The sequence below is a fragment of the Leiobunum rupestre genome, chromosome 3 (genome assembly GCF_980474605.1).
Source record: "Leiobunum rupestre chromosome 3, qqLeiRupe1.1.hap1, whole genome shotgun sequence".
NCBI lineage: Eukaryota > Metazoa > Arthropoda > Arachnida > Opiliones > Sclerosomatidae > Leiobunum > Leiobunum rupestre.
Window position 1 is genome coordinate 16,657,215 of NC_143386.1, and position 25,819 is coordinate 16,683,033.

The following is a 25,819-nucleotide window of genomic DNA, read 5'->3' on the forward strand; positions in this document are numbered from 1 at the left end:
TTATTAAAAGCATAGATCTCGTTTGATGAACTTGAAAAAGGTTTTCTCTAAATATTGTAAGGCAATTTTTAAAGGCTTTTATTTAACTGAAAAATTGATCTTTTCCCCTAGTGTGCTTGTTTTTAACAATACTCAACTTTCTAACACTTCAGATGTTTCAGCTTAGTCAAAGAAGGATGCCAACATTAGTCTGAAGAAAAAGTAACAAAAAAATAAGACTAACAAATAGGAGAGACCGTAATTAAAAAATAATAAATTAAAATAGGTATCCAGGCAAGTTACTTAACACCATCAGACCAACTGACAATCTGAATCATTTCATCATTTTTAAATCACTGGCCACTTTGGCAAAGGTCCCCAAATTTTCGAAAAACATTTTTAATTTATATCCTTTGCTAGTTTCTTGCTATTATACATATTTGTGTCTTGTAATGTTATCACATAAGATATTACATATACAATGAATTAATCTTCAATAATATTCATTCAAAATCGTGAAATTTAAAAAATTGGCATTTATGATTTAAAATATTAGGCTAGGGAATTTCAAATTTTTAATCCGCCAAATCTTTTGTTGATTAAGTCAAAAGCACATTTTGAAACTAATTAATAGTGAAGTGAAAACTAAAAACTATTTAAAGCCACCATAATATTTATGAATGTTTCAGAGGAAACACTGCACAACAGGCATGCAAATAACCTAGAAGGAGAAGCTCTCCTCCGAAACCTATTTTTTTATATTATTGTGAAGTTAAAACGCTTTTAGCTGGAACAGATTTGGAATTAAGTCTAGTTTAAGGTTTTAACTGACTGTGGTCATTCAGTATCAAGATATTTATAATACATGAAAATAAAGGCAAAGTCTGAACTGCCTTTTTAAAACAATAAGGTTAAAGCCTGAAAAATATTGAACTGCAGGTTCAAAAAAATTGTTCCCCACCAAATTTGTATATTCCACTTGGCTGAAATAGCCAAATATTAAAATAAACAAAAACAATAATAAGTTAATAAAATAATAATAAAACCTAACAACTTAAATCTTGCCCCATGGGAATTTGATTAATGAGCTAATAATACAATGATTATTAAGACATTAAAATGATGAAACTTATATGTACAAAATTCAACCCTTTATTTGGCAAGTCACTAAAATTTAACCCACACATTTTGAGCTGCAAAAGCCATATAATTGAGGACAATAACTCAAGACTCAACATTAAAAAAGATATCTTTGTAGCTGTGGCATTTTAAATTAAAATTTGCTGCCTAAACAGTTCTCTATAGTTACACAATTCAACTACCACTACCGTTATCACTCAAAATAGTAGTAGAAATGATTTTTTTTTAATTTTGAAAATTTAAATATTTGATTACTGGTGAAATTTTAACCAAATTAAATGACCATTGGCACCACCACAACAAAATTGTTTCTGGTTTAAATAAAGGTCATAAATTAGTAATAATGTAAAAAAAATTGCCACAGTTCAGAGAATAATGTTAAAAATTCTGAGTTAAAATCCAAAATTTGCTGTTTTTTACAGTTCTTAATTTGAAGATTTATAAAATGACATTTATTTATAATTGAAGCAAATATTGGAATGTTTAACAAAATGTTTTAAACCCACAACCTTTGGTTTCTATTGCTTAGGATACATTTTCTTCAACGGAGATTCATTTTTCATTGTATGGAATATTTGTCACGCATTGAATTTATATACTGTTGTTCAAATTATTAAAAAACATGATGAAAAACTATCAGCTGCCTATTAAATCTGGGACTATAATGAATATTTGAACATCAAAATGAGCAATTTACCTTCAATCTGAATGGAAAATAAAAATTAAATAAACACCAAATTACTGTGACCCATTTGACATTATTTAAACGACTAGTTCCACGTTTCATTTAAAATATTTATGCCATAAAAAGTTCGGTTCAGGCACGTAATTGTTTCCCTGTGCGAAATCGCATTTCATGTAAAGGCAAGATTATAAAATAATTTTCTTATCACAATTAACCATCACCATTCTAAAAGTAAAGTTTGAAAAAATAATAATAATAATAATTATAATAATAATAATAATAATAATATTTACAATAAAGAATACCGTACCTACCAAGCACCAAAATATTTACCCACCAAATCTATAGAAAAATAAAGAGCAAATATAGTTAAAGAAAACAGTTAAATTAAGAATGATTCTGTAGGTGCGCAACAAAAAAGGAAGGATTTAATTTTTTTTATAAATAAAAGGATTAAGTTTTTAATTAGTTTCATAATTCACCATGAGACAGGATATCTAGTGTAAAATAACAATTACATTTGATTTACATTTTAAACACATAAATTAAAAGATTAAAATTTAACAGAATAGTTTTTACCCCTGAAATATAAAATATCTTGGAATGTATATAGCATTTTCACAACTTCATCGCGTTAAATAAAAAAATTTCCAAGCATATACAATGTACCTTGTTTCCAAAGATTGTCTATTACCATAATTATTTAAGTATCTGCCAAAGTTTTCTTTATACAAATTGTTAGGATTTTTATACACAGGCTTACCAAATTAGGTGCCTATTCATTTGTAAGTGAGACTTCCGAATACATATTATTCAAATGAAGTATTTGAAATACAAACTACCATAATCGTAAATAACATATCCATTTTAGGTTGCTTCCAAAAATTAACTTCTCCAAAAGTGTAGTTAGAAACCTGAAATACCAGTGTAATATGGCAGTTTGATGCTAGCCAAGAATGTTAAACACGTCAGTAACATTCTCAGGATTCTTTTCTAACTGATGTGAACTTGTCATTCTTAAATAATCATCTACGTAATTAACCTATTTCGAGAAAGAAAACTCAGCAGCTATGAAAGGAATTCTTTTTCTAGTTCATGTATAGTTGGCGCTCTTTGCATTTGTTGGTTTGGCTTTTGTGCTGAACGTTGCAAGACAGCAGTTAGCGGTACAGTTCCATCTTGGGATTGGCCCTCAACTGGTAAATCCAACAATGTCTTTGCATCAATTATACTAGAACCAGGCCTAGGCCTAGGTCTTTGTCCACCGGGGGAAGAAATGTAAGACAATTGACGAACTGGAGAGACGGTACTTTTGTCTTGGTTTAATACAAATCTAACCCGTGAGTTTTCATCGCTGACGTTTAAATCAGTTGAACTTTGAACATTCCCATTAGATGTTACATTTACACCGCTAGTTCCATTGTTGGCCATGGAATGAACCGGACTATTACTATGAGATAGCAAGCGCTTGGGAGATGTCCTCGTTAATTCTACACCAGGACCTTTCAATTTAGACACCATTTGTGTATGCGGATGATGGTGGTTAGGTGGGGCGGAAGAATGGCGATATCGATATTCGAGTGTAAGTGGCCTATCAGTGGAAGTTTCCGAACTATTTTGACGCCTCGGTGTTCCAGGATGCGACCCAGAATGATGAGGAGAGCTAGAAGTGCCTGATGATGCATAAGCCATTGCGTATGGCTGTTGTAATGGAGGGAGAGGTGGAGGTGGAGGTGGTGAAGACAAAACCAACGTTGGTGAGTTCAAATGATCCATTTCCACATTATCCGAGTCTTCTACGTGGAAAGATGGGTTCACATTAGAAGATGAGGCATCTGAGGTAGAGGAAACATTTGAAGAGGTGCGTCTATGACCAAACACTACTCTTTGAGGTGTTCTAGGTACAGGTACTGGTGCACCATTTACGCTAGGTGCGTTTGGAAGATTATCATATGCGTGATAATTATCCTGTATTCTACCAATAATTTCTGGATATATCCTTTCAACATGATATACATCTGGGCGATTGTAATCTGGATAAAAACGTTCTAAATAATAAGGCTGGTCAGATGCAACACCATTAGATGCTGGTACATTATTTCCTGCTCTATAATCTTGGTAGTAATATTGAACTCCCCCACCCACATCTTGCTGCTGGTGAGAAGGCGAAGACCGAGAAAAATCTTGGTACATTGTGGAGGCTACTTGAGGTTGGAAATCTTGTCGAAAATACTCTATGTACGGTGTTCCTGGACTTGGTCCTGAACGATCTCCTATAGGTAGAAGACCAACAACCGGATGTCCGCTTCCAGAATTGGAACTGACATAACCATGTTCACTTTCGCTACTAGCAGTTGAGGACTTTCTGCGTGGACTTTGAAGTTTAGATGAACCACCAGAACCAATGCTAGGATTATGCTGCGGAGATTCTAAAAATCTCAGTGGTGATCCCATATCAAAAGCTAGCCCAGGCCTATAATGCCTTGTCTGTCCATGGTAGGTGTTATGAGCATAACCAGAGACTGTTGAAAATTCGTAGTCTATAGTTAAATAAGGTGATCCTGATAAAAAAATTTTGGAGTGTTATTTAAGTTTCTCATGTCAAAATTGCTTTTTTTTACCGAGTTCTCTGCTACCCCATAATTGCTTTTCTTCTTCTTCTTCCTCCATCCAATTGCTCGGTGACGGTGATAACCGGGGATGAACATTAGTGTGTCTAACAAGTCTGACATCAAAACCAGCTCCAAAGCAGGCCAACATAGCACCCAAGTTGTAAATCACAGCATCCACATGTTTACGAGTAAGAGTTGTAAGTATTCTTTTAGGACTAGATCCTGGATCTGAAAGAGTTATCCCATTGTCTAGATGACTTGGTCGGGATGACCCCGTCGTCACTTCTGACCAAGAATCTTCCATACCTAAAAAGGAAATCATTAATACTATGCAATACAGACATTATTAGTAATTCCAAAACTGACTAAGTCCAGATTTATAATTAATGAAACAATCATTAACCATGCTTATAAAATAAAACCTTTTACTAAAATTAGTAAAAACTGTAAAATACTATTTGCTTAATTTCATAATTTTTTCTGCTCTAAGAATTTGGCAAATGCTTTCATTAACTCTCACCCACCAAAGAATTTATGAATTAATCCATTAGATTGGACTAAACTATTTTGTAATATCCCATATTAACAAGTTCACAAAGCTTAGCAGACTATTACGCCAATTAGTGTCAAAATAATATTATGTACTTTATAGCAGGTTGTGTTGATAGACAATGTTTTTGACACATGGGACATATTTCCAGAAATAGTGACTAATTAATTAACTTAAGAATTTAACTTCTGTCAGTAGCATAGAGAAAGGGCATTATAAGTCGCTAGATGACTTGGGCTTAAGGTGGTGTCTAGTTTATTATTAACGGGGTTTTCAGTGTCCAAGCACCGTTTGGTTCGTTTTGTAACTTCAACTGCACTAAGGATTCACACCTCGGTTTTGATCCTCTGTCTGTCCTCTTGATGAATTTTTGGCTAAACCACTGCTTCCTGTAAGCCTTTTTCAAAGAACAACCTGATCTGATGAGTTTGGGATTTAATTTACTATTGTACATTAATTAGGATATGAATAAAGAGACTAGTACCATACAGGTTCTTTCTCATAGTAACCATTAAGCTAAGGTGTCACCTGCAGTGATTTGGCAATTTGGTGGTCAAATCGTAACAAAAGTAGGTCAATTCTGACAATTCATTCCTTCAGGTTTCAGCGAGGGGGTACTTTGTAAGCAAAACTATTCAAAGCCAAATAAATCTTAATAATATTAAAAGGTGTTTGTTACATATTAAATTTCATCATGCTCAAAGGCCACCTCAGAGTTATCAATCTTACCTAATGTGTGTAAAAAAAAATTAGACGCATAAAACAAATGGAAAAAATTGAAATTTTAAAGATAATTTTACCTATTTCCTCGAGGACACAAGTATTCGAGACGCCACCAGTTAGAGGATAAGTGTTTCGCTGAGATTTTTCTAAATTTGGAGCACTTTTGGACCACCTTTTAGTGTCGTCAATGAGCAGCTTTTGCCTGCCATAGCCTCTTTCTTTTTGATGAACTGAACTTGGCCCCCATGTTTTACCCTTCACTCCATCAGTGGGCACTAAAGCATTCAGAAACAATTTATTTATTAGCGAACAATATTTACAAAAATTAAGTTACTGAAAAACTAAAGTTTGCCATTTTCAGTATATTTCAAACAAAATCTGAATATGGCACCACTGATACCTTTTTTTGGATGGATGAGATACTTTAATTAGTTTGGCACCTAAAATGGCGCCCATTATTTTTAATAGATCTTCCCATAAATTAGCAGTTCATATATGTTAATCTAATTAGCAAAATCTTAATATGACAACCCTGCTACCCCTTTTGGCTGACTGAGAAACTTTTGCCTGGCCGCTTTATTAATGGGGTAGAAGATAAATTGGAAAAAAGTATAATTTTGGCATGAGAAAGTATTTAAAATATATAAATATATTCCATAATTGTGTCAGTTAAGGGCCGTTCACAATTAATTACCCATTAGTACCATAAACCTAAGAATTAACTTGTATTATTTATATTGTTAAACCAAGAATGTATTTCTTTATACTTGGGGAGATTATGAGGATGGATGTGTGGGCATCATGGTCGAAATTTCCAATGGAACAAGACCCAGTCGTAAGCTGTAAGCGTTAGGGAACCAATGAGATGCCCGCCAGGGCTGAATTAATTTTTTAAGAGGCATTTGGGAGCAATGTTACAAATCTCCTGGACAGTCATTCTCCCTAAGCATAAATAATAAATGATTTTTTTTGCCAATACTAAAAATTTCATATTGTGAATGTGTTACAATATATTACTAGCCTGGTGTGTTTAGGCTCAAATCTTTTAAATCTCATTTTTATAATATCTATACTTAGTTTACTCACATGCGTAAGCTCGTAATCTGGCTAGATTGGGAGAAGCAGGAGGACTTTCTGGCGTAGCTGGTCCCATCCTTAAGCTTTTGATATCAGGTCGAATCAATGAAGGGCTTGACTGTACTGTTATGTTGTGTCGAAAATCTAAAAAAGATTAAGATGTTAAAGATAGCCAAAGAAGGGTAATCTCTTAAAGTATAGTCCCAGCAAATATAAAAGTTAAGTTTTTAATCTGGGCATATAATTTTGGTACAGTATGTGCAGTTAAAAAGAATTAACACAAACGAAAAACAGTTTTAAAATTAATATAAACCAGTATTTAAAAAAACTGGGTAAAACCAAATTTTATTTATTTTTAAAAAAAGGTTTTTTCTAACCCTGAGAAAAGACTTTTTTTTTGTTAAATCCACGTTTTTATATAACACTGGTTTACATTACCTTTAAACTATTTTTACACTTGTATAATTCTTTTTAACTGTACATCCTGTTCTTTACTAACTAAAATTTAATTTTAGTTAAAATTACACGCAGAGATTAAAAATTACCTTTTTATTTTCTGTGACTAAACCTAAAGGGCTTACACTTCTTTAACATTTTTGTTAAAGATTTTATACCAAAACACAAGTTTAGAAGCTTTATCTGTGCTTAGTTGATTATTGGCCAATGAACAACTATAGAACACCATTATCACTTTAAAATGCTTAGTTGTAGATTTAGATTCAGTTTATAACATTTGAAAGTCTTGCCCGAAACAAAGTTTTAGTTTCAATTATATACCAATATTTTTAATTTTCGTTTTGTGGTGTTTGGCAAGAAAATAATAATTTGTAATAATTTAGAGTAAATTGTAGCAAAGATAAAAAAACCGATCGGTTTTACTATAAATTATTTTCACGTGATATGTATTTGGTTTCTGAATATTTATGTAAAAATTGGTTTAACGACGAAAAACATTTTATTTCATTAATTTCATTTACCAGAAACCTATTATATACGAGTTGAAAAATATTATTTTGAATAATCGAAAAATGTAAAATTAAAATAAGTTGGACCAACATAGTTTGGGACCCCCGCAAAATATTCCAACTCCTTAGTAGGTATGGTCAGCGCAAGATACGTCAATAAGTTGTTTCCATAAAATAAAAATTAAAAGTATAAAATGTTTTTCTCCGCGTCGCAAGCTTAAGCTTTTTAGTACTTCCTTGGCACGCGCGTTTCGCATGTGGACTTCAAATTCCGAAACCTTTATCGGCTCGAGCACATGCTCTCTATCTTCAATAAAATAAGCTAATGACGTAGAAAAAACATTTACACGTGACCTCCCGTATTTTATAGAAACACCTATTCCGATCACACCATATTCAAGAAAATCCCTTGAAAAATGGGCCGGTCTGGTCAAAGGACCGTGCTTTGACACACGTAGTGTTTTTGTCGAAAGTAGGGGGCTGATGCCTCTAAAATGCCCGGGCCGGTTTTAGGTTCCAGTCCGGGCCTGGGTTTGTTAAACCTTGCCAAAAATTCATTTAATATTTAACTCCAAAATCATCCAATCTTAAGTTTTATAAGCATAAAACATAAGAATAATTTTATTAATATCTGCTGACTAATTACATGTCATAAAATAAGAAAGATGTTTGAGGATGTAAAGAATAGAACTAACCAGATGGCATACTGATTTGCTGTCCTCCATATTTCAATAGCTTTAACCGGCTCTTCTTGAATTTTCCTTTCCTCTTTTTAGGAGTGGGTCTTCCCTCCTGTTGTTGTTGGATAATTATATTGAGCTCTCTTTCTAGCAAATGAATCTCTCTTTCTACTAATTCTTGTTCTCTCTTTTTCAGAAATTCTTCTTGAATACGCTGCTGCAGAATAGCTTTAGTCAACTCCTCCTCTCTACATCTTAATTCCTACACAAACAAAAGAAAACAAACACTCTGTAACTTACATTTAACATTTGCCCACTGCGCTATAAAGATAAGTAACATAAAAGGTATTGGTATGACCACTTTCTATGGTTTTAATGTTAATTTTCCAACTAAACAATTTTTTGACACTGACACTTTCAACCAGCTCTGACATTAACTCGAAAATGAATGAAATTAAGTATTATACTATCTTCCTTGGTAGTAGTATATTTCACCTTGGGCATATTTATAAACAAGGTTGCTCAGTGTGCAACTAAACAAAAAGGTTGTTGTGCAATGTCTTTAAAAATAAGTTTGGGGGAAATTTTTTGTTAATACGCCAGAAGTGAATAATAAATAACGCAACTTTATGTATTCATTCATTATCTAGAGCTTTTATTATTATTATTATAATTACTAAAGGGCAATTTCTGTACACCATCGGATTCCTGAGATTTCAGGCTTTTCAATACATTCTATTTGAAGTTATAAATCCAATAAATAAAAAAAAACGTCAATTTTACAAAATAAATATCTCCACAAATAATTATTTCCATAGAATAATATTGACACAAATATTCAGTATTGTCTCAAGTATCCAAAAAGAAAGTTGATATTTTGCTTTATGGAAAGAGGAAACTTAGTTTTCCAAGGAAAAAAGAGATGGGGAGAGAGCTGGGAAACTCAAACTAGTGCCACAAGCTGGAACGGAAACCCGGGCTAAAGTTGCTGCTAGGCTTATGAAAACAAACCAGTTTTTGGTTATTTAATTTTGTTAATATGTAGTTGAAAACTGGCAGTGTTCATTTAATATACAAAATAAATATATATAAATACATTTAAGTACCAAAAAAACTTAAAGAACGCGGTCCGATAGGTCTTCGAGGAGTTTTATCCTAATTTAGCCCAATTGTTGTTTTTATTAAAATTCTCGTTTAATATGTATGCATGTTTTGTGCTATTATTGCACCTGGTGTGATGGTCAAATCTTTTTTTGTGAATAAACTGGAAACTAATACTAATAGCACTAATCAGCAACAATACCACTACATACTTTTTCTTTACACCTGAGCTCATGAAACATTTCTTCTATTTCATGCTTCCAGTCTTCTTGAAGTGTGTGGAATGATTCTTGTGGTGTGTTCATGAAAGGCGAACAAGCAATTTCTTCAAGTTTTTTAAGAATATCTACAAAGCATGGTCTTCCATGTGGTTCAGGATCCCAACAAGCTACAAATAGCAATTCAAAAGTATTAAAAATATAAAGCGCCCCGTATCAAAGACAGAAAATTTCCGTAAAAGGGCACGAAAATGGTGCTATATTTACACCTCCAAAAGGTTGACGGATTTAATTAATTGAAGGGCTGATCACACAGATTACGTACTAACTACAGAAACTATACATGGCAAATTACGCAGAGTGATCAGCCACTCAGTGATTTCAATTGGTAATTTAAATCAAACTACTATAAAAAAAACCAAGATGCCTATTGTATTTCACCGTATTTATGAAAATGTAGAATTCGTAGAAGCCAATTCAAAGAATACACTTAATTATACATTACTGCTACACAAGCTTTAAAAAAAAAATTAGTATGTTTAAAAATTAAAAAATTCAAACACAGAAGCTTTACGGTCAAACACTACTAATGTTTGCTAGTCCCACAGTGAAATATAATTGCCCTCATTTAAAAAAATTACTTAAAGGGTCATTGCAAGCGTACGTCACACTTATTCTTTCCTTCTTCCCAGCCCAAAGCATCTCAGAGACATATTTACATTAACATTGTAGTTGCTATTTGTGTATTAACCAGGTCCTTTTAGGGATAAATCCTGTCTATATGGCCTCAAAATATTAATTATTTAGAAATATTGGTAATATTACCTTCCATTAATCGAGAAAAGGGTAGTGGACAAGTAGATGGAATAGGCAAAGTTAGTTTATTTACTGCAACGCCATAAGCAACTGCCAATGCATCTATTCCTTTATAAGGCGTTTCACCAGTCAGGAGCTCCCATAGTAAAACACCATAGCTGAAAAACACATTTTTAATACCGTAATTTTCCAAACATTCAACACAAAAACTGGAAACAGCTGGAAAAAATAGGGAAAGTAGCTTGAACAAAAATGTTTAAACCACTTAAAAGACTTCGTAAACATTGGCAAGACTGAACTGAATTTAAACTCAGCCAGTTAGTGACAACTTTTCTGAACATCATTTAAACTACACTGTTAATTTTTTTTCAGAAATGTTGTCATTAGCAGGCTGTTTTAAATTCAATGCAGTTGTTGCTAACTGTCCATGAGTAGTTGAAATTTTGGTAGGAAATATTCAATGGTCTTTTGAATCAACATTATCTCTGTACAATTAACAGTTGAAAAACCAGTCATATCCTCTTAATACATGTATTAAAACTGATGGCACTATAAGTTAATAAAACCCTTATAAAAAAATTTAACAGGAAAAGGTAACATAGTTATAATATAAATAATTAACCAGTTGTTTTTTACAGAAAAACAAACCCTATTGTCAGAAATTATACCGAACTCAAGTTTTTAAAATTATTAAGAAGTAACTCAGATTTAAAGTATGCATGTGTTTTATATTTGTTGATTAGCTGTACGTGAAGTATAGAATATTTTTAGCTTTACATAAATAAACTATGATAAACTATTACAGGTTTTCATTGGGTTGTGTTGAATGGCCAAAAAGTTTATTTTTTAAGGATTGTGATATTTTTGGTTCTTCAAGTTGGAGTGTTTGATTATAATGTTAAGTTGATCAGATTTGGGAACTGAAGAGCCGCTTATTTAACTATAATTCTGGAAAAGGTCAATTGGAAAAGCTATACATATACAAAAAGAAAAGAAAATATTTGCTTATTTTTCATTATTGCCAAAACACTGACCACCCTGAAAAAATCATTGCACCTAAAATCCCAACTTATCTTTTCACTGTCTCTAAGAATGGCACCAAGTGGTTCATAAGCCAAAATAAAAGAAGTAGAGGGCAAGCAATATTATTTACCACTTTGGAACACTGGTCTAACCTAAAAAATCTTTTCAATTAAGTTGACTATTCATTCTCCTTTGTAAAAGGCGCACCAATCAACAATAATTGGAAAAGTAGATTTCTTTTTCCTGTGAGACTGGGGCCATCCAACAATTAACGAAAAAATAAAGTATATTTTTATTTAAGATATTCAAAAATTGGCTAATGAAAATTTAACTGAATGACAATTCAAAATGTTAATTAAAGGTAAATTTTAATTTTTTTGTCCAGTAAGATTGTTTTGTTTAGGGATTCTACCCTTCACTTGAAATTACATTTCAACAGTGAAAGTTTAAATTGGAAATAATATAAATTTACGATGTACCATAATTTACTTCTGAGGGTCTGCCCGTGTATTTCTTTACATATTGCACCTATGGTATGGATGTCCCACTTCCAAAGAATGCTACAGTACCACCTAGAACAAAGTTCACTAAGCGAGCGCTCGCTTAAAGCCGCGCTAATGGGGTGTAACCATGAGCTAGGGCTGCTGCCAGACCCCCGCTTCGCTTTAAGCGAGCGCTCGCTTAGTTAACTTTGCTCTAGGCGGTACTGTACCTACATCAATAACATCCTTACCTCCAAACATCACTGGCTTTTGAGAATGTTGATGATTTTATAACTTCAGGCGCCATCCATGCGTAAGTACCAGCAGCAGACATACGAGTTGTTTTATACACCTCTCTTGCTAGTCCAAAATCCGTAATTTTTAATGTTTTGTTGTACAAAGTAGAAAGTTCCACTATTTCACTAAGTAGCACTAAAAATCCAAAATTATTGTAGTTAAAAAAATACAGTTCTTACCCTTACCAAAAAAAAAGCTGGTTTTAGGTTAATAAAGAGCTAGTCTCAATCAAATTAGTTGGTTTTTAAAAGGGAATTTCATGGTTCTAACCTAGTAGATGATTTTTAATTGCCATTTCTGTACCCAGTATTTACATAGTTTGAACCTAGTTACGATTAATTCTAATTTTTTTACCTGGTATTTGCATGGTTTTTAAGAAGTCAATTTTATTTGATATTTTAGTACCTAGTTTTAAAAACATATTACCTGGTTTTATAGTAGCAAAATATTTTGACCTGGTATTTGCCCAGTATTTAGATGGTATAATATACCAACCTGATATCAACATGGTTTTACTTGTAATAACCTAGTTTCCAAGATGGTATTAACCAGATTTTTAAATACAAATAAGCTAGTTTTCAAGATGGTATTAACCTGGTTTTTAAATAGTGTTAACCTGGTATAAGCGAACAGAAGCAATTACGTAAAATGGTTTCAACATAGTAAATAATCTATATATAAGGTGGTTATGACCTGTGGCATGAGACAAATGCAAGGTTAAAACTAGGTTATAGGGTGGTATATATATTTAACCTAGTATACACACCAGCTTATTTTTTGGTAAGGGATAGTAATAACTAAAGTAAATAAATGTTACATTAAAACAAAAGTTTATTAAATTAGATTCAAAATCATTAGATTATTTCTCCAGTTAGGCTAGGATGGTGTTAATTGGAACACACCACAGAATCTGCGGTCACATGCCATTATTAAATAGAAGCGAGAAAGCCCTGTAATTTTAAGTAGTGCCATAATAAGCATATTTAAAATCTTCCTAATTTAAAGCCCATTTACAGATTGCACTCACTAGAAGGTTTAAAGAGGTGATAATAGTCATTAAAAGGTATGGGTCAGATATTATGATTTAATGAGACTTCACAGTAATTGAATGACATAACATCAACCCTATGCCTAACTGGGGGTTCGAATGTTTGTAGAATTAGTTGCAAAAGCTTTTCATTACGTGACTGCCATAATACAATATTATCAAAAATGAATTTTGGCACTTAAGGAATATGGAAAGCAAATATTCTAGTGAAAGCTCGCCTGGACACTCTTTCACCAACGGTTTATGTTGCGTTTAAAAAGCAGACGTTTGCTTAAAAATATGTGGCGGCTAGTTCTACAGCCCCTTATAGTAACAAACTTAGACACAAACACATCAAAAGAGGATATAGTGGAGCATTTAAGTGATCTACATATCGAAGTCATTAATATTGAGCAATACGAACTCGAGAATAACTGGACTAAATCGTTTGAAATTGAGACTAAAAGAAGAAATTCTGAGAAAATATTGGAAAGAATAAACTGGCCAGAACGGTTATGGACCAGAAGGTTCAGTTTCAAGAAACAAGTGGATATACAGCTAGTAGATAGCGAAAAGTCTACTATACCTGAAGACAATTGACTACATAATAATAAAAACAAATGTGGAAAAGGCATGAAGCTGGCACATTTAAATATCAGAGTAGTTACACAAAAAAAAATGAAATTAGATTTATCCTAGAAGAATATAAGATTCAGATCTTGGGGTTATCTGAAACCTGGATCAAAGAGACTGTACCTGATATCATCTATAATATTAAAGATTATAATTTAATAGAAAAGACAGAATTAAGGAACAGGAGAGGTGGTGGACTCTGCGCTTATGTATACAATCAGTTAATAGCGGAAACAGTAAAAGTAAATATGGTTTCTCAGGATAGTAATCTGGAAACTTTATCGATATTGATGGAAGAACAAAAGGCCCCAAATTTAATTTTATGCATTGTCTACCTCCCCCCACAGGCCAGTGGAACGAAGCAATAATGGATTTAAGGTCCCAAGTGGATGAAATCCAAAAACAATACGGTTGTGAAATAATTATTATGGGCGATACAAACTGTGACCTGCTAAAAGAAAAATTATGTGCAAAGACAAAATTTCTAATACAAAATCTCCCAAAGTTTAAACAGCTAATTATGGAGCCTACCCAAACTGTATGGTTGTATGTACAATTTTTTTTTTTTTTTATTTGTTTCCATTGCGTGCCCCCCCTGAAATCAAATCCAGGTTACGGTGCTGTCAGTAAATATGTCAGATAAGAGTTTTGACGTCTAAAATAATCAACCTTAGTGTATCGGATCATGATATGACTCTGACGCTCAGGAAAAGGAGCTGCCCAAAGCTGATAAAAGAAATCAAAGAAATCAGGAATTTTAACAAGATGGATCCCAACCTTTTTATTAAAAACATACAATCGAGTCTTCAAGTTAAAACAGATGAACTTCACCCAAATGATATGTTGGAGATTTTACAGAATACCCTAAACACTCATTTAAATATTCATGCCCCAAAAAAGAAAAAATTGATAACCACAAATGACGCACCCTGGCTAAATAAGAAAATAAAGAACATGATCCACCTGAGAAATATTTATAAAAGAAAGTCGAATCAGAAGCAAAATCATCAGCAATACTACCGGGAACAATATAGAAAAAACTACAAGAAGCAGAAAAGACAAATAAATCTGATGCAATTTGGAAGATCATTAAGCCTTATCTCAAACCAAGAAAGAACAAAAGAATTGAAGAACTAACAAACAGGTTAACCTAATTCACCGAAGTAAGAAAAGACAAAATTTTCAACCCCTTAAAAAAGACGAAAAATCGGGCAGAAGGAGGATCCTCCTTCTGCCATCGATGGCATCCCTGCTGCAATAATATCCCCCTTCCTAACAAAAATAATAAATAAATCAATGAAAATGGGTATATTCCCAGAGAATTGGAAAGTCGCTAGAGTGGTGCCAGCTTTCAAAGAAGGGGACCCGAAAGACCCAAATAAATAGCCACTATCCATTCTGCCAATCTTAAATAACTCCTGCGAGAGTGTGGTGAATCATCAAACATACACGTTTCTCCACAATAATAACAGACTTTTCAAGTACCAAACGGGCTTTAGACCGGGCTACTTAACAATGACCGCTATTTGTAACGTGCACGAAGATATAATAACAAGACTCTAAAAAGAATAAATATGTCTTAATAATCTTTGTAGATCTCTCAAAAGCTTTTGATACAGTAAATCACGCTATCCTGTTAGATGAAATGGAGAAATGCGGTATAGAGGGTACTGCCTTAGAATGGTTCAGATCTTATCTACACCAGAAGTCACAATATGTAGAAATGGAAGGGACCAATCAAACAAGAAGCAAATAAAGTACGGAGTACCACAATAGAGCGTTCTTAGGCCCCTTCTATTTAACATATACACTCGGAATATCCATAAAGGCATAGAAAACTCTAAAGCAATCACATCTAGCCAGGACTTAATCAGACTGAAATATCAAGCAGAATATGACTTTAAAAAACTTGAAAACAATCTAAGTCAAAAGGGACTTATAGTGAACAAAGACAAAACAAAGTGCATTCTCCTTGCGCCTACTAAAAAAATGAAAATGGGAGCCAAGATTTTAAGGACATATTAAACAGTGAAATTAAAAGAGTGGATTGTTTCAAATATCTCGGCCTGTGGCTGTACGAAGATCTTAACTGGAAAAAGCATATAGCATTTCTTCATTCTAAGATTAGGCGGAGGCTATGGGTCTTAAAACCTGTACAAGCGGCACTTACTAATGACTGTCTTAAGATTATTATAAAAGGGATTATAAAACCAATGGTTGAATCCCGCTATATTTTTTACAACCAAGCCAGCAAATAAGAACTCAAAAAATTGCAAATTCTACATAACTCTACAGCTAGGATGATAACTCAGGCTAAAAAGAGATCGTCTGCTACAGAAGCTTGTACTAAGGCGGAAATGAAAACCCTACAAGAGTACTACCTAATCAATCTTCTCATGTTAATGCATAAAATCAAATATAATAGGAATCCAGATACAAACAAAGAATGGTGCTGGGAATATGATGCAGACCCTGTCTATGAAACAAGGTCTACCGGACTAAATTTCCGGAGAAAGAATAATACAATAAAGAATTGTTTCGTGCATACTGGCATGTCGATATGGAATAGCTTGCCCCTTGAATTAAACGAAGTGATAACCCCCAAACCTTTAAGAATAATGTTTTAGAAAACCTGATAAACGTAATGCAAAACCTCAATAATTTGTACATTTAATGAACTGTTCTAAAAATCTGGTATTTTTTTCGGGTTTTAATTTTTCAATTCAATTATTTTATTAAATATATCCTTCCAGTCATTGCGTCTTCTTTTTAATAGTCAGCCTAATTTTAATTTAACCAGACCCTACTGTAAATCAGCTCTAGCTGAGTAGGTGCTTCCCAATAAAAGCTATTTATTATTATTATTCTTAGGAACCCAAAACCATTTTACGAACCAATATGACCTCAACCTATTCCTAAGTTCTCCGAAACATATGGAGGGAACGGTCTTATGTAACCAAAACTCTAAAATGCAGGGGCCACAAGTTCTTTCTGTGAGAAATGCTCAACTTTTTCACCTAAATACAAAGTACATTCGTAAAAATGCGACAAGCTAAAGATATTAGGTCTAGCATCATATGCTTCTATTGCACACTTGTTTAATATTTGGGGGGATATCTTTCCAATATTTATATGATGGACTTTTTCCTTAATAGCATTTTTACATGTTCTTTGAATTTAAGTTGTGATGTGGCATTTCCCTAACTCCAGGTTAATTACTAAAACAATTAAAGCTTGTAAATAATGATAATTGGAAGTAAGGTAATTTGTCAATTCTTTTATATTTATTAAATGAAATACCTATAAGGTACTTTTACAAGGGATTATATAATGTATGGTAATAATATTAATAATAATAATCATTTAGGCCTAAGTCAACTAACTACTTTAATACAAGAAAACCTTAGAACCAGGGGCATGACTATTGGGGAGATTAGCTACCTTCCCCAATTTCTTTCCATAGTTGGCACATGAGGTTGAATTAATGAAATGAGACTTTAAAAAATAATAAAAAAATTTAAATTAGTTTTTTACCAAAACAATTTTCAAATTTGTCAATTTTGGAAAATGAGCCAAGGGTTTTAAAGAAAGTGACACTTCAAAATTTGGTAAAGCAATTCAGCAATTTAAAATGAATAAGGACACAAATTTAAAAATGAAGTCTTTACTTACCATTACTAGACTTTAGATCTCTATGGATAAGTGAAATAGGCGCTTCTGAATGAAGGTAGTTCATGCCTCCAGCTATTTGTATAGCCCAGTTGACTAAAATATCTGGAGAAATTTTTCTCCCTGCTAAAACCCTGTTCAACGGTCCACCGCGAGCAAACTCCATGACAAGGCAAAGATTAGGTTCATCTAAACATACACCTTTTAAGGTCACAATGTTAGGATGATTGAGAAGCCAAAAAAGTTTAGCTTCTTGACGCACATTTTCCACGGTCACACTGATATCCTCATCAGGATCTTGCCTCGCTGCTTTCACAGCAACTTCCTGATCTTTCCAATAACCACGATAAACCTTTCCGAACCCACCCACACCTATAACTTCTTCCAATTCAAGCTCATTAAATTTGATTTCAAAAGGTCTAATATCATCACCCAATGATTTAAAATCTTCTACATCTTGCTGTGACACAAAATCACAAGGAAATATTCCAACTTTTTCTCCAATTTTGCCAGTCCACCACCCTTCATCTCCAGATATTTTGGAATCTTGAGATAAAACTTCAACTTGTTCACCTCTTCGTAAAGATAATTCATCTTCTCCCGAAGCTTCATAGTCATAAACTGCAGTCCATAATCGTGACCTACTGTTGCTGCTACTACTTTCTCCACTGCTACTATTTTGATCTCCATTTTTTAGTCTCAGTGTTACAACTTGAGCAGGTTCCATGGACAATGAAATGGCACTAGGCATCCGTTAATTGGGGCTTTTGGATTAAGCCATGAGGATGCTTATATATTTAGAAAACCTAGCTATAAAAATTGAGGCAGCTATAACCATTCAATAAGGTAGGGTCTAGCAAAAGCGCTAGACTGCAGAGACTAGGCCTTGTCCAGTCTACACGGACTTTAAACATTGGCCAAGGCTTATTAAACATATTATGGAATACATAAGAATAAAATTATAAATACGTAGAAAATATCGTATAGCAATTTCCATATGAAACTAAAATAAAATAATCACAGAAATACCTTCCAATTAAATCACAAGTTCAGCTTTGATTCATCCAAAATCAAATTCATAATTTTTAACAAAGATAAACCATTGTCGCCATTTTCAGAAACCTTCAGGGACGCCAGAAAAAAAGAAACGAATATCCTATCTAAAATCGAAACTGAAACTGAGGGGATTTAATACATAGAAATCTCATAGGTAACCTATGAGAGATTTTTAACCTAGGTTACCTATGAGATTTCTATGGTTTAATATTCCCAACATCATTAATGACATTTTGAATTTTCTTTTGAAGGAAAGATAGGGAGAACCAATTCCACCATTTAAGCTAATTTAAAAATCCTGGATTTTTAAAAAAAATCAAAAATTCCGTACTCAAAAGAGACCAATGTCCGACCCCTAGAAAAAAGCCATCGATTCGCATCGGAAAATAAAAAAATTTACAATACGACTTTTTGTATTTCTGGTTTTGTCGTCACGAACTCACGATGCCCATCTGGGTGTTTTGATGTTCTTCCCAAGGCCGCGATCGCGAAGCACGTGGAGAATTTGGCTTTAACCATGGAAATTATTAATGCTAATTTGGTTTCAGTGACTTTAACTCGCTTACATCTTTGATTTCAGAACCGATAAAATTCATCTATACTGACAGCCGCGTATAGATGGCACTACTATTCGTAATGCCCATCGTGAAAAGTTTCCATTATTTCAACAAGCACTATATAAACCGTAACTTGCAGTTCCAGGCTCTCGGAAATATTATTCCTTGGCAATTTCCTTGAAGATGTTTTATTGAAGCGTCTATTGATGAAACGAGTCTAAGTAGTTGTCTATAGAAGTAGCGCCTGCTATTGTCAATTCGAGAAAAATGCCTAAATCTGGGCGGCGTAATTGCTATGGGCCACCATGGAAAATAAACTTCCATCAATCATTATTATCCTCTAATACGCGTAAATCCTTCCGGAGAAGCTAGCGCCGTTACGCCACCTAGACTCGTTTCGGTGGTAGACTGTGCGGCAATAATATTATGGAACAGTTTGACAGTCCTGTAGGTAGGGTCTTCTGACTTTTCTTCTGAACAGAATTATGCAATGGCACGGAAGTCATCTGTAAATTTCAATAGGCTTAGCAAATAAAAGCAGTCAGCGCGTTCAATAATATATTTTAATTGTGCGAGCGAAATAATACGGTTAAAGATATATTTAAACTAAGATAGTTCTATGCCAGTTTATAAAACACATAGGTCTAATAGTGGAGGATAATGATTAAGGGATGCTTAGAAGACAATATATATATCTGATATCATGCCACTTTGAAAATGAGACTAAGATTGTGTTCCATTAGAATGCTACCTGATTTAAGATCCTCTTGCATTGTGTCAGCAGTAAAAATAATGATGTTGATAAAATCTATGTAAATTAAAAATATCTTCATCTAACTGGAAAGGTTTTTACCCATTTAAATGGGTTCTCAAACACTCGAGATTCTCCGTCAAGGGATATGGGCCTCATTCACTGGAGGATGGTTTTACGATCCGGAACTAGATCATTTTGGAAATGTGTTTCACCTTTATTTATGGCTTTTACTTATATGCCTTCCATTTGCTCTTTACATGGTATGTTTTTTCATAATTTAATTTTTAATGTTTTAGTGTTATGTTGACAGAGAATGACCAAAAAGTAGATATCCATTGTAAATAATATTTTGAAACTATTTTATCCGGGCTCACCAGTGTAAACTTTCTTAGGGTACTTTTATCATTAAATCATGGGTATACCTGTATGCCGATACCATGTTTGCAGCTTTTTGATTAACAAACATTCGCTTCAGCAGATAAGTGAGGGGTTTTGATTGTAAAAGTAAACTTAACTTTATTTATTAAATATTAGTCGGGGATGGGGAAAGAAAAGTAATCAAATTTTATCTGTTCTTTTTAACATAAAATGTAGAATAAGTAATACTAGCAATGCATGTGCCAGACTCGTTTTTTCAATTTTGAAATTGTGATTTTGACATTTTTAATAGATATATTAATTTCTACTTTTATTGAGATAAGGTGATGTTCTAATTAATGAAGGAAATTTTTTATGCACTTGTAGCACACTGAATTTTTCTTTCATTACTTTTTAAATATTTACCTTAGATTTAGGCATATAGTCGTTTACCACTAAAATGTGTAGCACAGCCAATTTCAAATTTACTTCCATAAACAAATTGTACATCTTGAATAACTTCATTTTTAATCTTGTACAATGTATCATTATAATAACCATTAAAATCACATGATTAGTTACAAATTATTTAAATACCTTAATCTTTTTTGGGATTATTTTGTTTTAAACTTGATACGAAACCTAGAAACCGACAGTTAACCAGCTAGGTCATGGTCTTGCAATGACACTACAAATGTGTGTTGATTATGATTTTAGCTGGTTATTATGTGTTATTATTATCTATTATTATTATTCCATTAATTTTTAATATATCTTTATCTGTGGAACTTAGAACTAAAGAGGTGTTTCTATAAAATATGGGAGGTCATGTGTAAATGTTTGTTCTACCTCACTAGCTATAGTTATTGAAGAAAGAAAAAATGAACAGAAAAATCAAAATAACTATTTTGTATAATTTATAAGAATATTGAAGTGAAATGTAAGGTAAGGTGGGGTGGAGTGGGATAAAATCCCCCTCAATGTTTTTAATGGACGAATCCCCCCCCCCCCCCAAAGCATGAGACATAATCCCCCCAAATATGGGTTGGGTTAGGTTAGGTTAAGTGATTTATGGATATCCTCCTTTTTTTAAGCGAAAGCAACTTCGGTTGATACCCATGTGGTATTTGTGCATTGAAAAATTAATTTAATATTTTTTAAAAGAAATATTCATCTAAAATGATCAATAATGATGAAAAGGAATTTATTTACGAACATGATATGGCAGAATTTTGTCCCGAACGGGGGGGATTATGTCTCTTATTCTGGGGAGATTTCTTCCAAAAAGGATATTGGGGGGATTATGTCTGACAGCCTACCCTAGGGTAGCGTAGTGGTTAGCACTTTCGCCTCACAGCAAGAGGACCCGGGTTCAATCCCAGCCTGTGGCACTTTGTGAAAACTCGGAACAACAAGCCCTCTTTAAATTATGGCCATCTTAGTCGACCCCGCAACTTCACTATAAGGCCTCTATAAGACCTAGGTCTTTTGGAAGCCTCCTGCTGAGATTCGGAAGATAAAACCGAGTTGTCAGACCTTAGCCTTTTGCCAGAAGGAGGATTGACTTCATCCCCTACCTGTGGACCATCTGTCCCCTTCTGCTTTTGAACCTTCTGGCGCTCTTTGCGCGTAAGGTTCTTGTTGTTAGTTTTTGACAGGGTACCACCAGAACCAGACCCTTGTCCGGGTTGGGTACCTTCTTGGGAGGACCCTAACCCTGTAGACTGGATACTGTTAGAGATGGACCCTTGTCCTGTGCTAGTTGAAGATTGGTTACCTAATCCCTGTTGGCCGGGTACTGTGGAAGACAGACCCTTGCCCTGTTTGTTTTTGTTTTTGTTTGTTAAAGAATCCATGCAGATCCCACGAGTAAAGTGGAAAGTATACGGTCACCACCCTTAATCCTCTGTCCAGGTGGAAGGCTAGAATACAACGGGGTGTCGCCTGGTTCCCCGAGGGGATCGTTCGTATTTGCGCTTCCCCAGTCCCCTTCAGCCCACAGCACGATACCTAACACCTTAGCTTAAGGAAGAAGCAGAGCCTTAGTTGGCCAGCATGGAGGGTTGCCCCTCCACCTGTTACTCCCTTCCACCAAGAAGAGGTATAAGGTTCCAGTTTATGGAAGGGTTGTTGGGGTTAACTTTCATAGTGAGTGTAGGGAGCTGTTGGCTCGCGTGGCATGAAGGGTTTTCCACCATCCTCCTACGCCTTGTAATCTAGCTTTAAAAGTAACGTTATGACTTAGGCCTAAGGTGGTGCCTTGGGTATTATTTTAATTTGAGTCTTGCTCAACCATTATAACATAAGTAGATTTTGGAAAAGCTGGGTGCTTCCTCTTTAATGGAAATCTTTTCCAGTGAAAAAATTGTTTATAAATATTATTATTGTTATTAATAATAATAAAATCATTTAAGCTTTTTCAATAACTATTGAATTCTAATCTAGATTGCACGTTTGGTTTTAGATTAAGAAAATTAAGTTTAAATTAAATTAACAATAGTTGTTTTAAAGAATTAATTTGTTATATATTGTGATGACTACAGTAAGCTAAAAGCCAATTAAATGTTAATTTGTTTGAAATTTTATTTGATCATCATGTTGTACTTTTTCATTTCCACGTCTAATTATTTAATGTTGGTTTAGAAGGTTGTTTGTTGATGACTTGGGCCTTAGGCCAATAGCCAATTCACCACCTATCATTATTCATTTATTTCATTCCAACTAAAATTTCAGAAGCCACACACTCATTTTTCATTGAAGCAAATTGTGGGCTGGTCTATCTTCTAACGATTTAAATTATTTTAATTACAAATGACTTTTAGCCAGACACTATTTTGGAATCTCATATGGGGGAAAACCATTCAAGAGCAAGAGTCAAGCAAGTCAAGATACCTGACCTTTAAAAGAAAAAATAATTCTGTAGCCTTTGTACATAAGGCGCATAATTACTTGATTTTTTCCAAGTATTTTTAACTTTCCTTTCGTGTAATTTATTTTTGGATTACTATTATCATGACTGTAGATTTAAAATAAAATATTTTAAACATTTTTTTCTTAAATTTGGGTTTTTTGGACTAGCTTGACTTTTGCTCTCAGTTAACGCATCAGAAGTCACATATCCTCTGTTGTACACAAATCCTGAAAATGTCAGCATTTAATAATGTAAAATGAAATTGGATCTGCTGTCATGGTAACCAAAATTAATTACATTAAATTAATAATTGGCATTCTATCCTTACAACTAGGTACCAGTTTATATCTGACTCTGTGCATAAACATTAGTAAATTAATTTCCTATTTTAAAGGAAAAGTCCAGGTTGGGTAAAACTTGGGTCTATTTGAAAGATCATGTTTAAATATACTCAAAAATATCAGTCGTAAAATTTTATCTTTTTTTAATGACGAGAAATTAATTTTTTAACGAGCGAAATTTACCGCCAAGAGAGCTGCCATTTTCTTTCGCCTTCCCTCCGCAGACCGCACGTGGAGCAAGCATGCGCGGGGAACAGAGCGCTGTTAAAGCCTGTTATAGCGCGAACAGCGCGTGATTAAAGTCCTAAAACGTCACCCCGAAACAAAAAATGGCAGATTGCTTGGCGGTAAATTTGGCTCGTTTAAAAATTAATTTCTCGTCATTAAAAAAGGATACAATTTTACGACTGATATTTTTGAGTATATTTAGACATGATCTTTCAAATAGACCCAAGTTTTACCGAAGCTGGACTTTTCCTTTAAGTGTATTCATGCCCCAGATCTCTGTTTCTTGTTGCTATTGAATGTTTACTAGTTTTTCAAGATTTGCTGTTGCTGTTCCATTCTTGATTTCAAATTTTGATGTATTTTTTCAGAGTTTCTCCAAAGCAATACTTGCTTGGGCTGTGTATTGTTTAATAGTGGGGGTAATATTCGTTACGTTAAAAATAATCAATCTACGATTGCACAAAATGTTCGATTCTGGAGAAAAGATTGAAGAAACAATCAGTACTGATGAGTCCGGAAAACTTGAGGAAAGACACGCAGAAATCAGCTTGAATCCAAATGAAAGAGAGTAAGTTAAGATAAATGTTTTAAAAAAAAATTTCAAAACTGTTTATAAATGGAACGAGAATTCATTTTTCAAAATAAGGAAGTTTTTTTGTAATTATATCTTGTGAAATTTTGCTATAAGTATTAATTTATTTTAAACCATGAATTCAACTGTAGTTTCAGCTAAAAATGTTATTAATTATTAACAATAACTAATATAATCAAATAATAACTAAATAAATAAATTACTGAAGTTGTATAATTCAAAATTGTATACACATTTCCCAAGTTAATTAATAATCATGTAAGAAGGTTTAGTGAGGTATAAAGTCTCTTTACTTGATATAAGTCATTAAATGAGTATTTTTTGCCTCTCCAGTGTTTCATAGTTGAGAGCTATGAGGGACTGGTACTGGCCGCTCCTGCAAGCTGCCATCATTTCCAAGTTCCTTAATATTGAAGAATAATAAGTTTTATTTACAACTACTGTGGCTGTTTCGATGCTCTAATTAATTAAATAATTTTATGTAAAGACTGTCCTTGTATATTTTGTGTTGGTGGTTAAAATTATTCCCTTTAAAAGGAAGTTTGCTCTATCAATGTATGAACGATTTAATTTAAAATTATCAAAATTAAAAAGGGCTTATTTTTGAAATTATACTCAAATTACTTTTTATGTAAGAAATTAAACTGAAGGAAATGATTTATTGACATTATAGTCCCATTCCATTTTTTTAAAGAAACAAATTTTATTGTAATCCATTTTACACGTTGGACAATACTTCATATTGTAATTATATTTTATTTTGTTTAGTGATCCAGAGCAAATTGAGCTTTCTGTATTAAATACTGGACGACGTGAAGATACCACACCTCCAGTACAGTGTAGCTCCAGAAATTCATTTGCTGAAGGTCCAGGCAGTAAACGAGGTATTCCCCATGTGGATTCTATGGAATTACTAACTAGATTTATTAACTCTGAATTGAATTCTCAACAATGTGGGAGTACTATTGGTAAGATATTGAGTTGTTAGAATGTTATCTTTCCATACGAAAACTTGATTAGTGTAAAGATATCTTACCATATGAAATCTTTGTTAGTGTAATCTTTTCCTGTGTTGTTTTCTTCTGAAATTTTAAATTTAATTTTGCCCCTCATAATTTTAAGTATTTAGAAATATTAATATACAAAATGGGTGTTTTACATTGCAGGATAATGATTAAGGCGTAAGTTATAATTATTCCTAAGTTTTAAATGAGAATGTATATATGTGTCAATTTTCGGAAATCTCTCTTAGACATTTTTTAATATATTCAGTAAGTGATCTTACCTAGGTAGTTTTTTTCGAGAACAACTTGTGGTGTTGGCCAGAGACCTTAGGTAGTGTAAAT

The 25,819-nt window shown here is 33.4% G+C and overlaps 2 protein-coding genes across 4 annotated transcripts in view; one reads left to right on the forward strand and one right to left on the reverse strand.

Annotated features, from left to right (window-relative positions):
- Window positions 1-505: 505 nt before the first annotated feature.
- LOC149949697 (mitogen-activated protein kinase kinase kinase 10-like) lies at window positions 506-18,857 on the reverse strand. 2 transcript variants are annotated; one of them, XM_090167879.1, is made up of 10 exons: window positions 18,707-18,857; window positions 17,681-18,487; window positions 12,303-12,483; window positions 10,556-10,704; window positions 9,725-9,900; window positions 8,427-8,673; window positions 6,776-6,910; window positions 5,767-5,964; window positions 4,426-4,722; window positions 508-4,365 (listed from the first exon to the last, which is right to left on the reverse strand). In XM_090167879.1, the coding sequence occupies exons 2-10, from the start codon at window positions 18,426-18,428 to the stop codon at window positions 2,873-2,875; spliced, it is 3,624 nt and encodes a 1,207-aa protein (XP_090024005.1). In that variant the 5' UTR covers window positions 18,429-18,487; window positions 18,707-18,857; the 3' UTR covers window positions 508-2,872. The 2 variants fall into 2 exon arrangements, with proteins under 2 accessions (XP_090024006.1, XP_090024005.1); XM_090167880.1 differs by lacking the exon at window positions 18,707-18,857 and having other exon boundaries at window positions 506-4,326; window positions 17,681-18,696.
- A 905-nt stretch (window positions 18,858-19,762) lies between these two features.
- Window positions 19,763-25,819, forward strand: part of pcx (pecanex) — a 79,820-nt gene continuing 73,763 nt past the window's right edge. Inside the window, exons 1-3 of one of the 2 annotated variants that reach the window (XM_090167881.1) lie at window positions 19,763-20,304; window positions 24,250-24,449; window positions 25,242-25,441. In XM_090167881.1, coding sequence (XP_090024007.1) covers window positions 20,152-20,304; window positions 24,250-24,449; window positions 25,242-25,441 — 553 coding nt within the window. In that variant the 5' untranslated portion in view covers window positions 19,763-20,151. The remainder of the gene's footprint in view (window positions 20,305-24,249; window positions 24,450-25,241; window positions 25,442-25,819) is intronic. The other variant, XM_090167882.1, reaches the window with a different exon arrangement.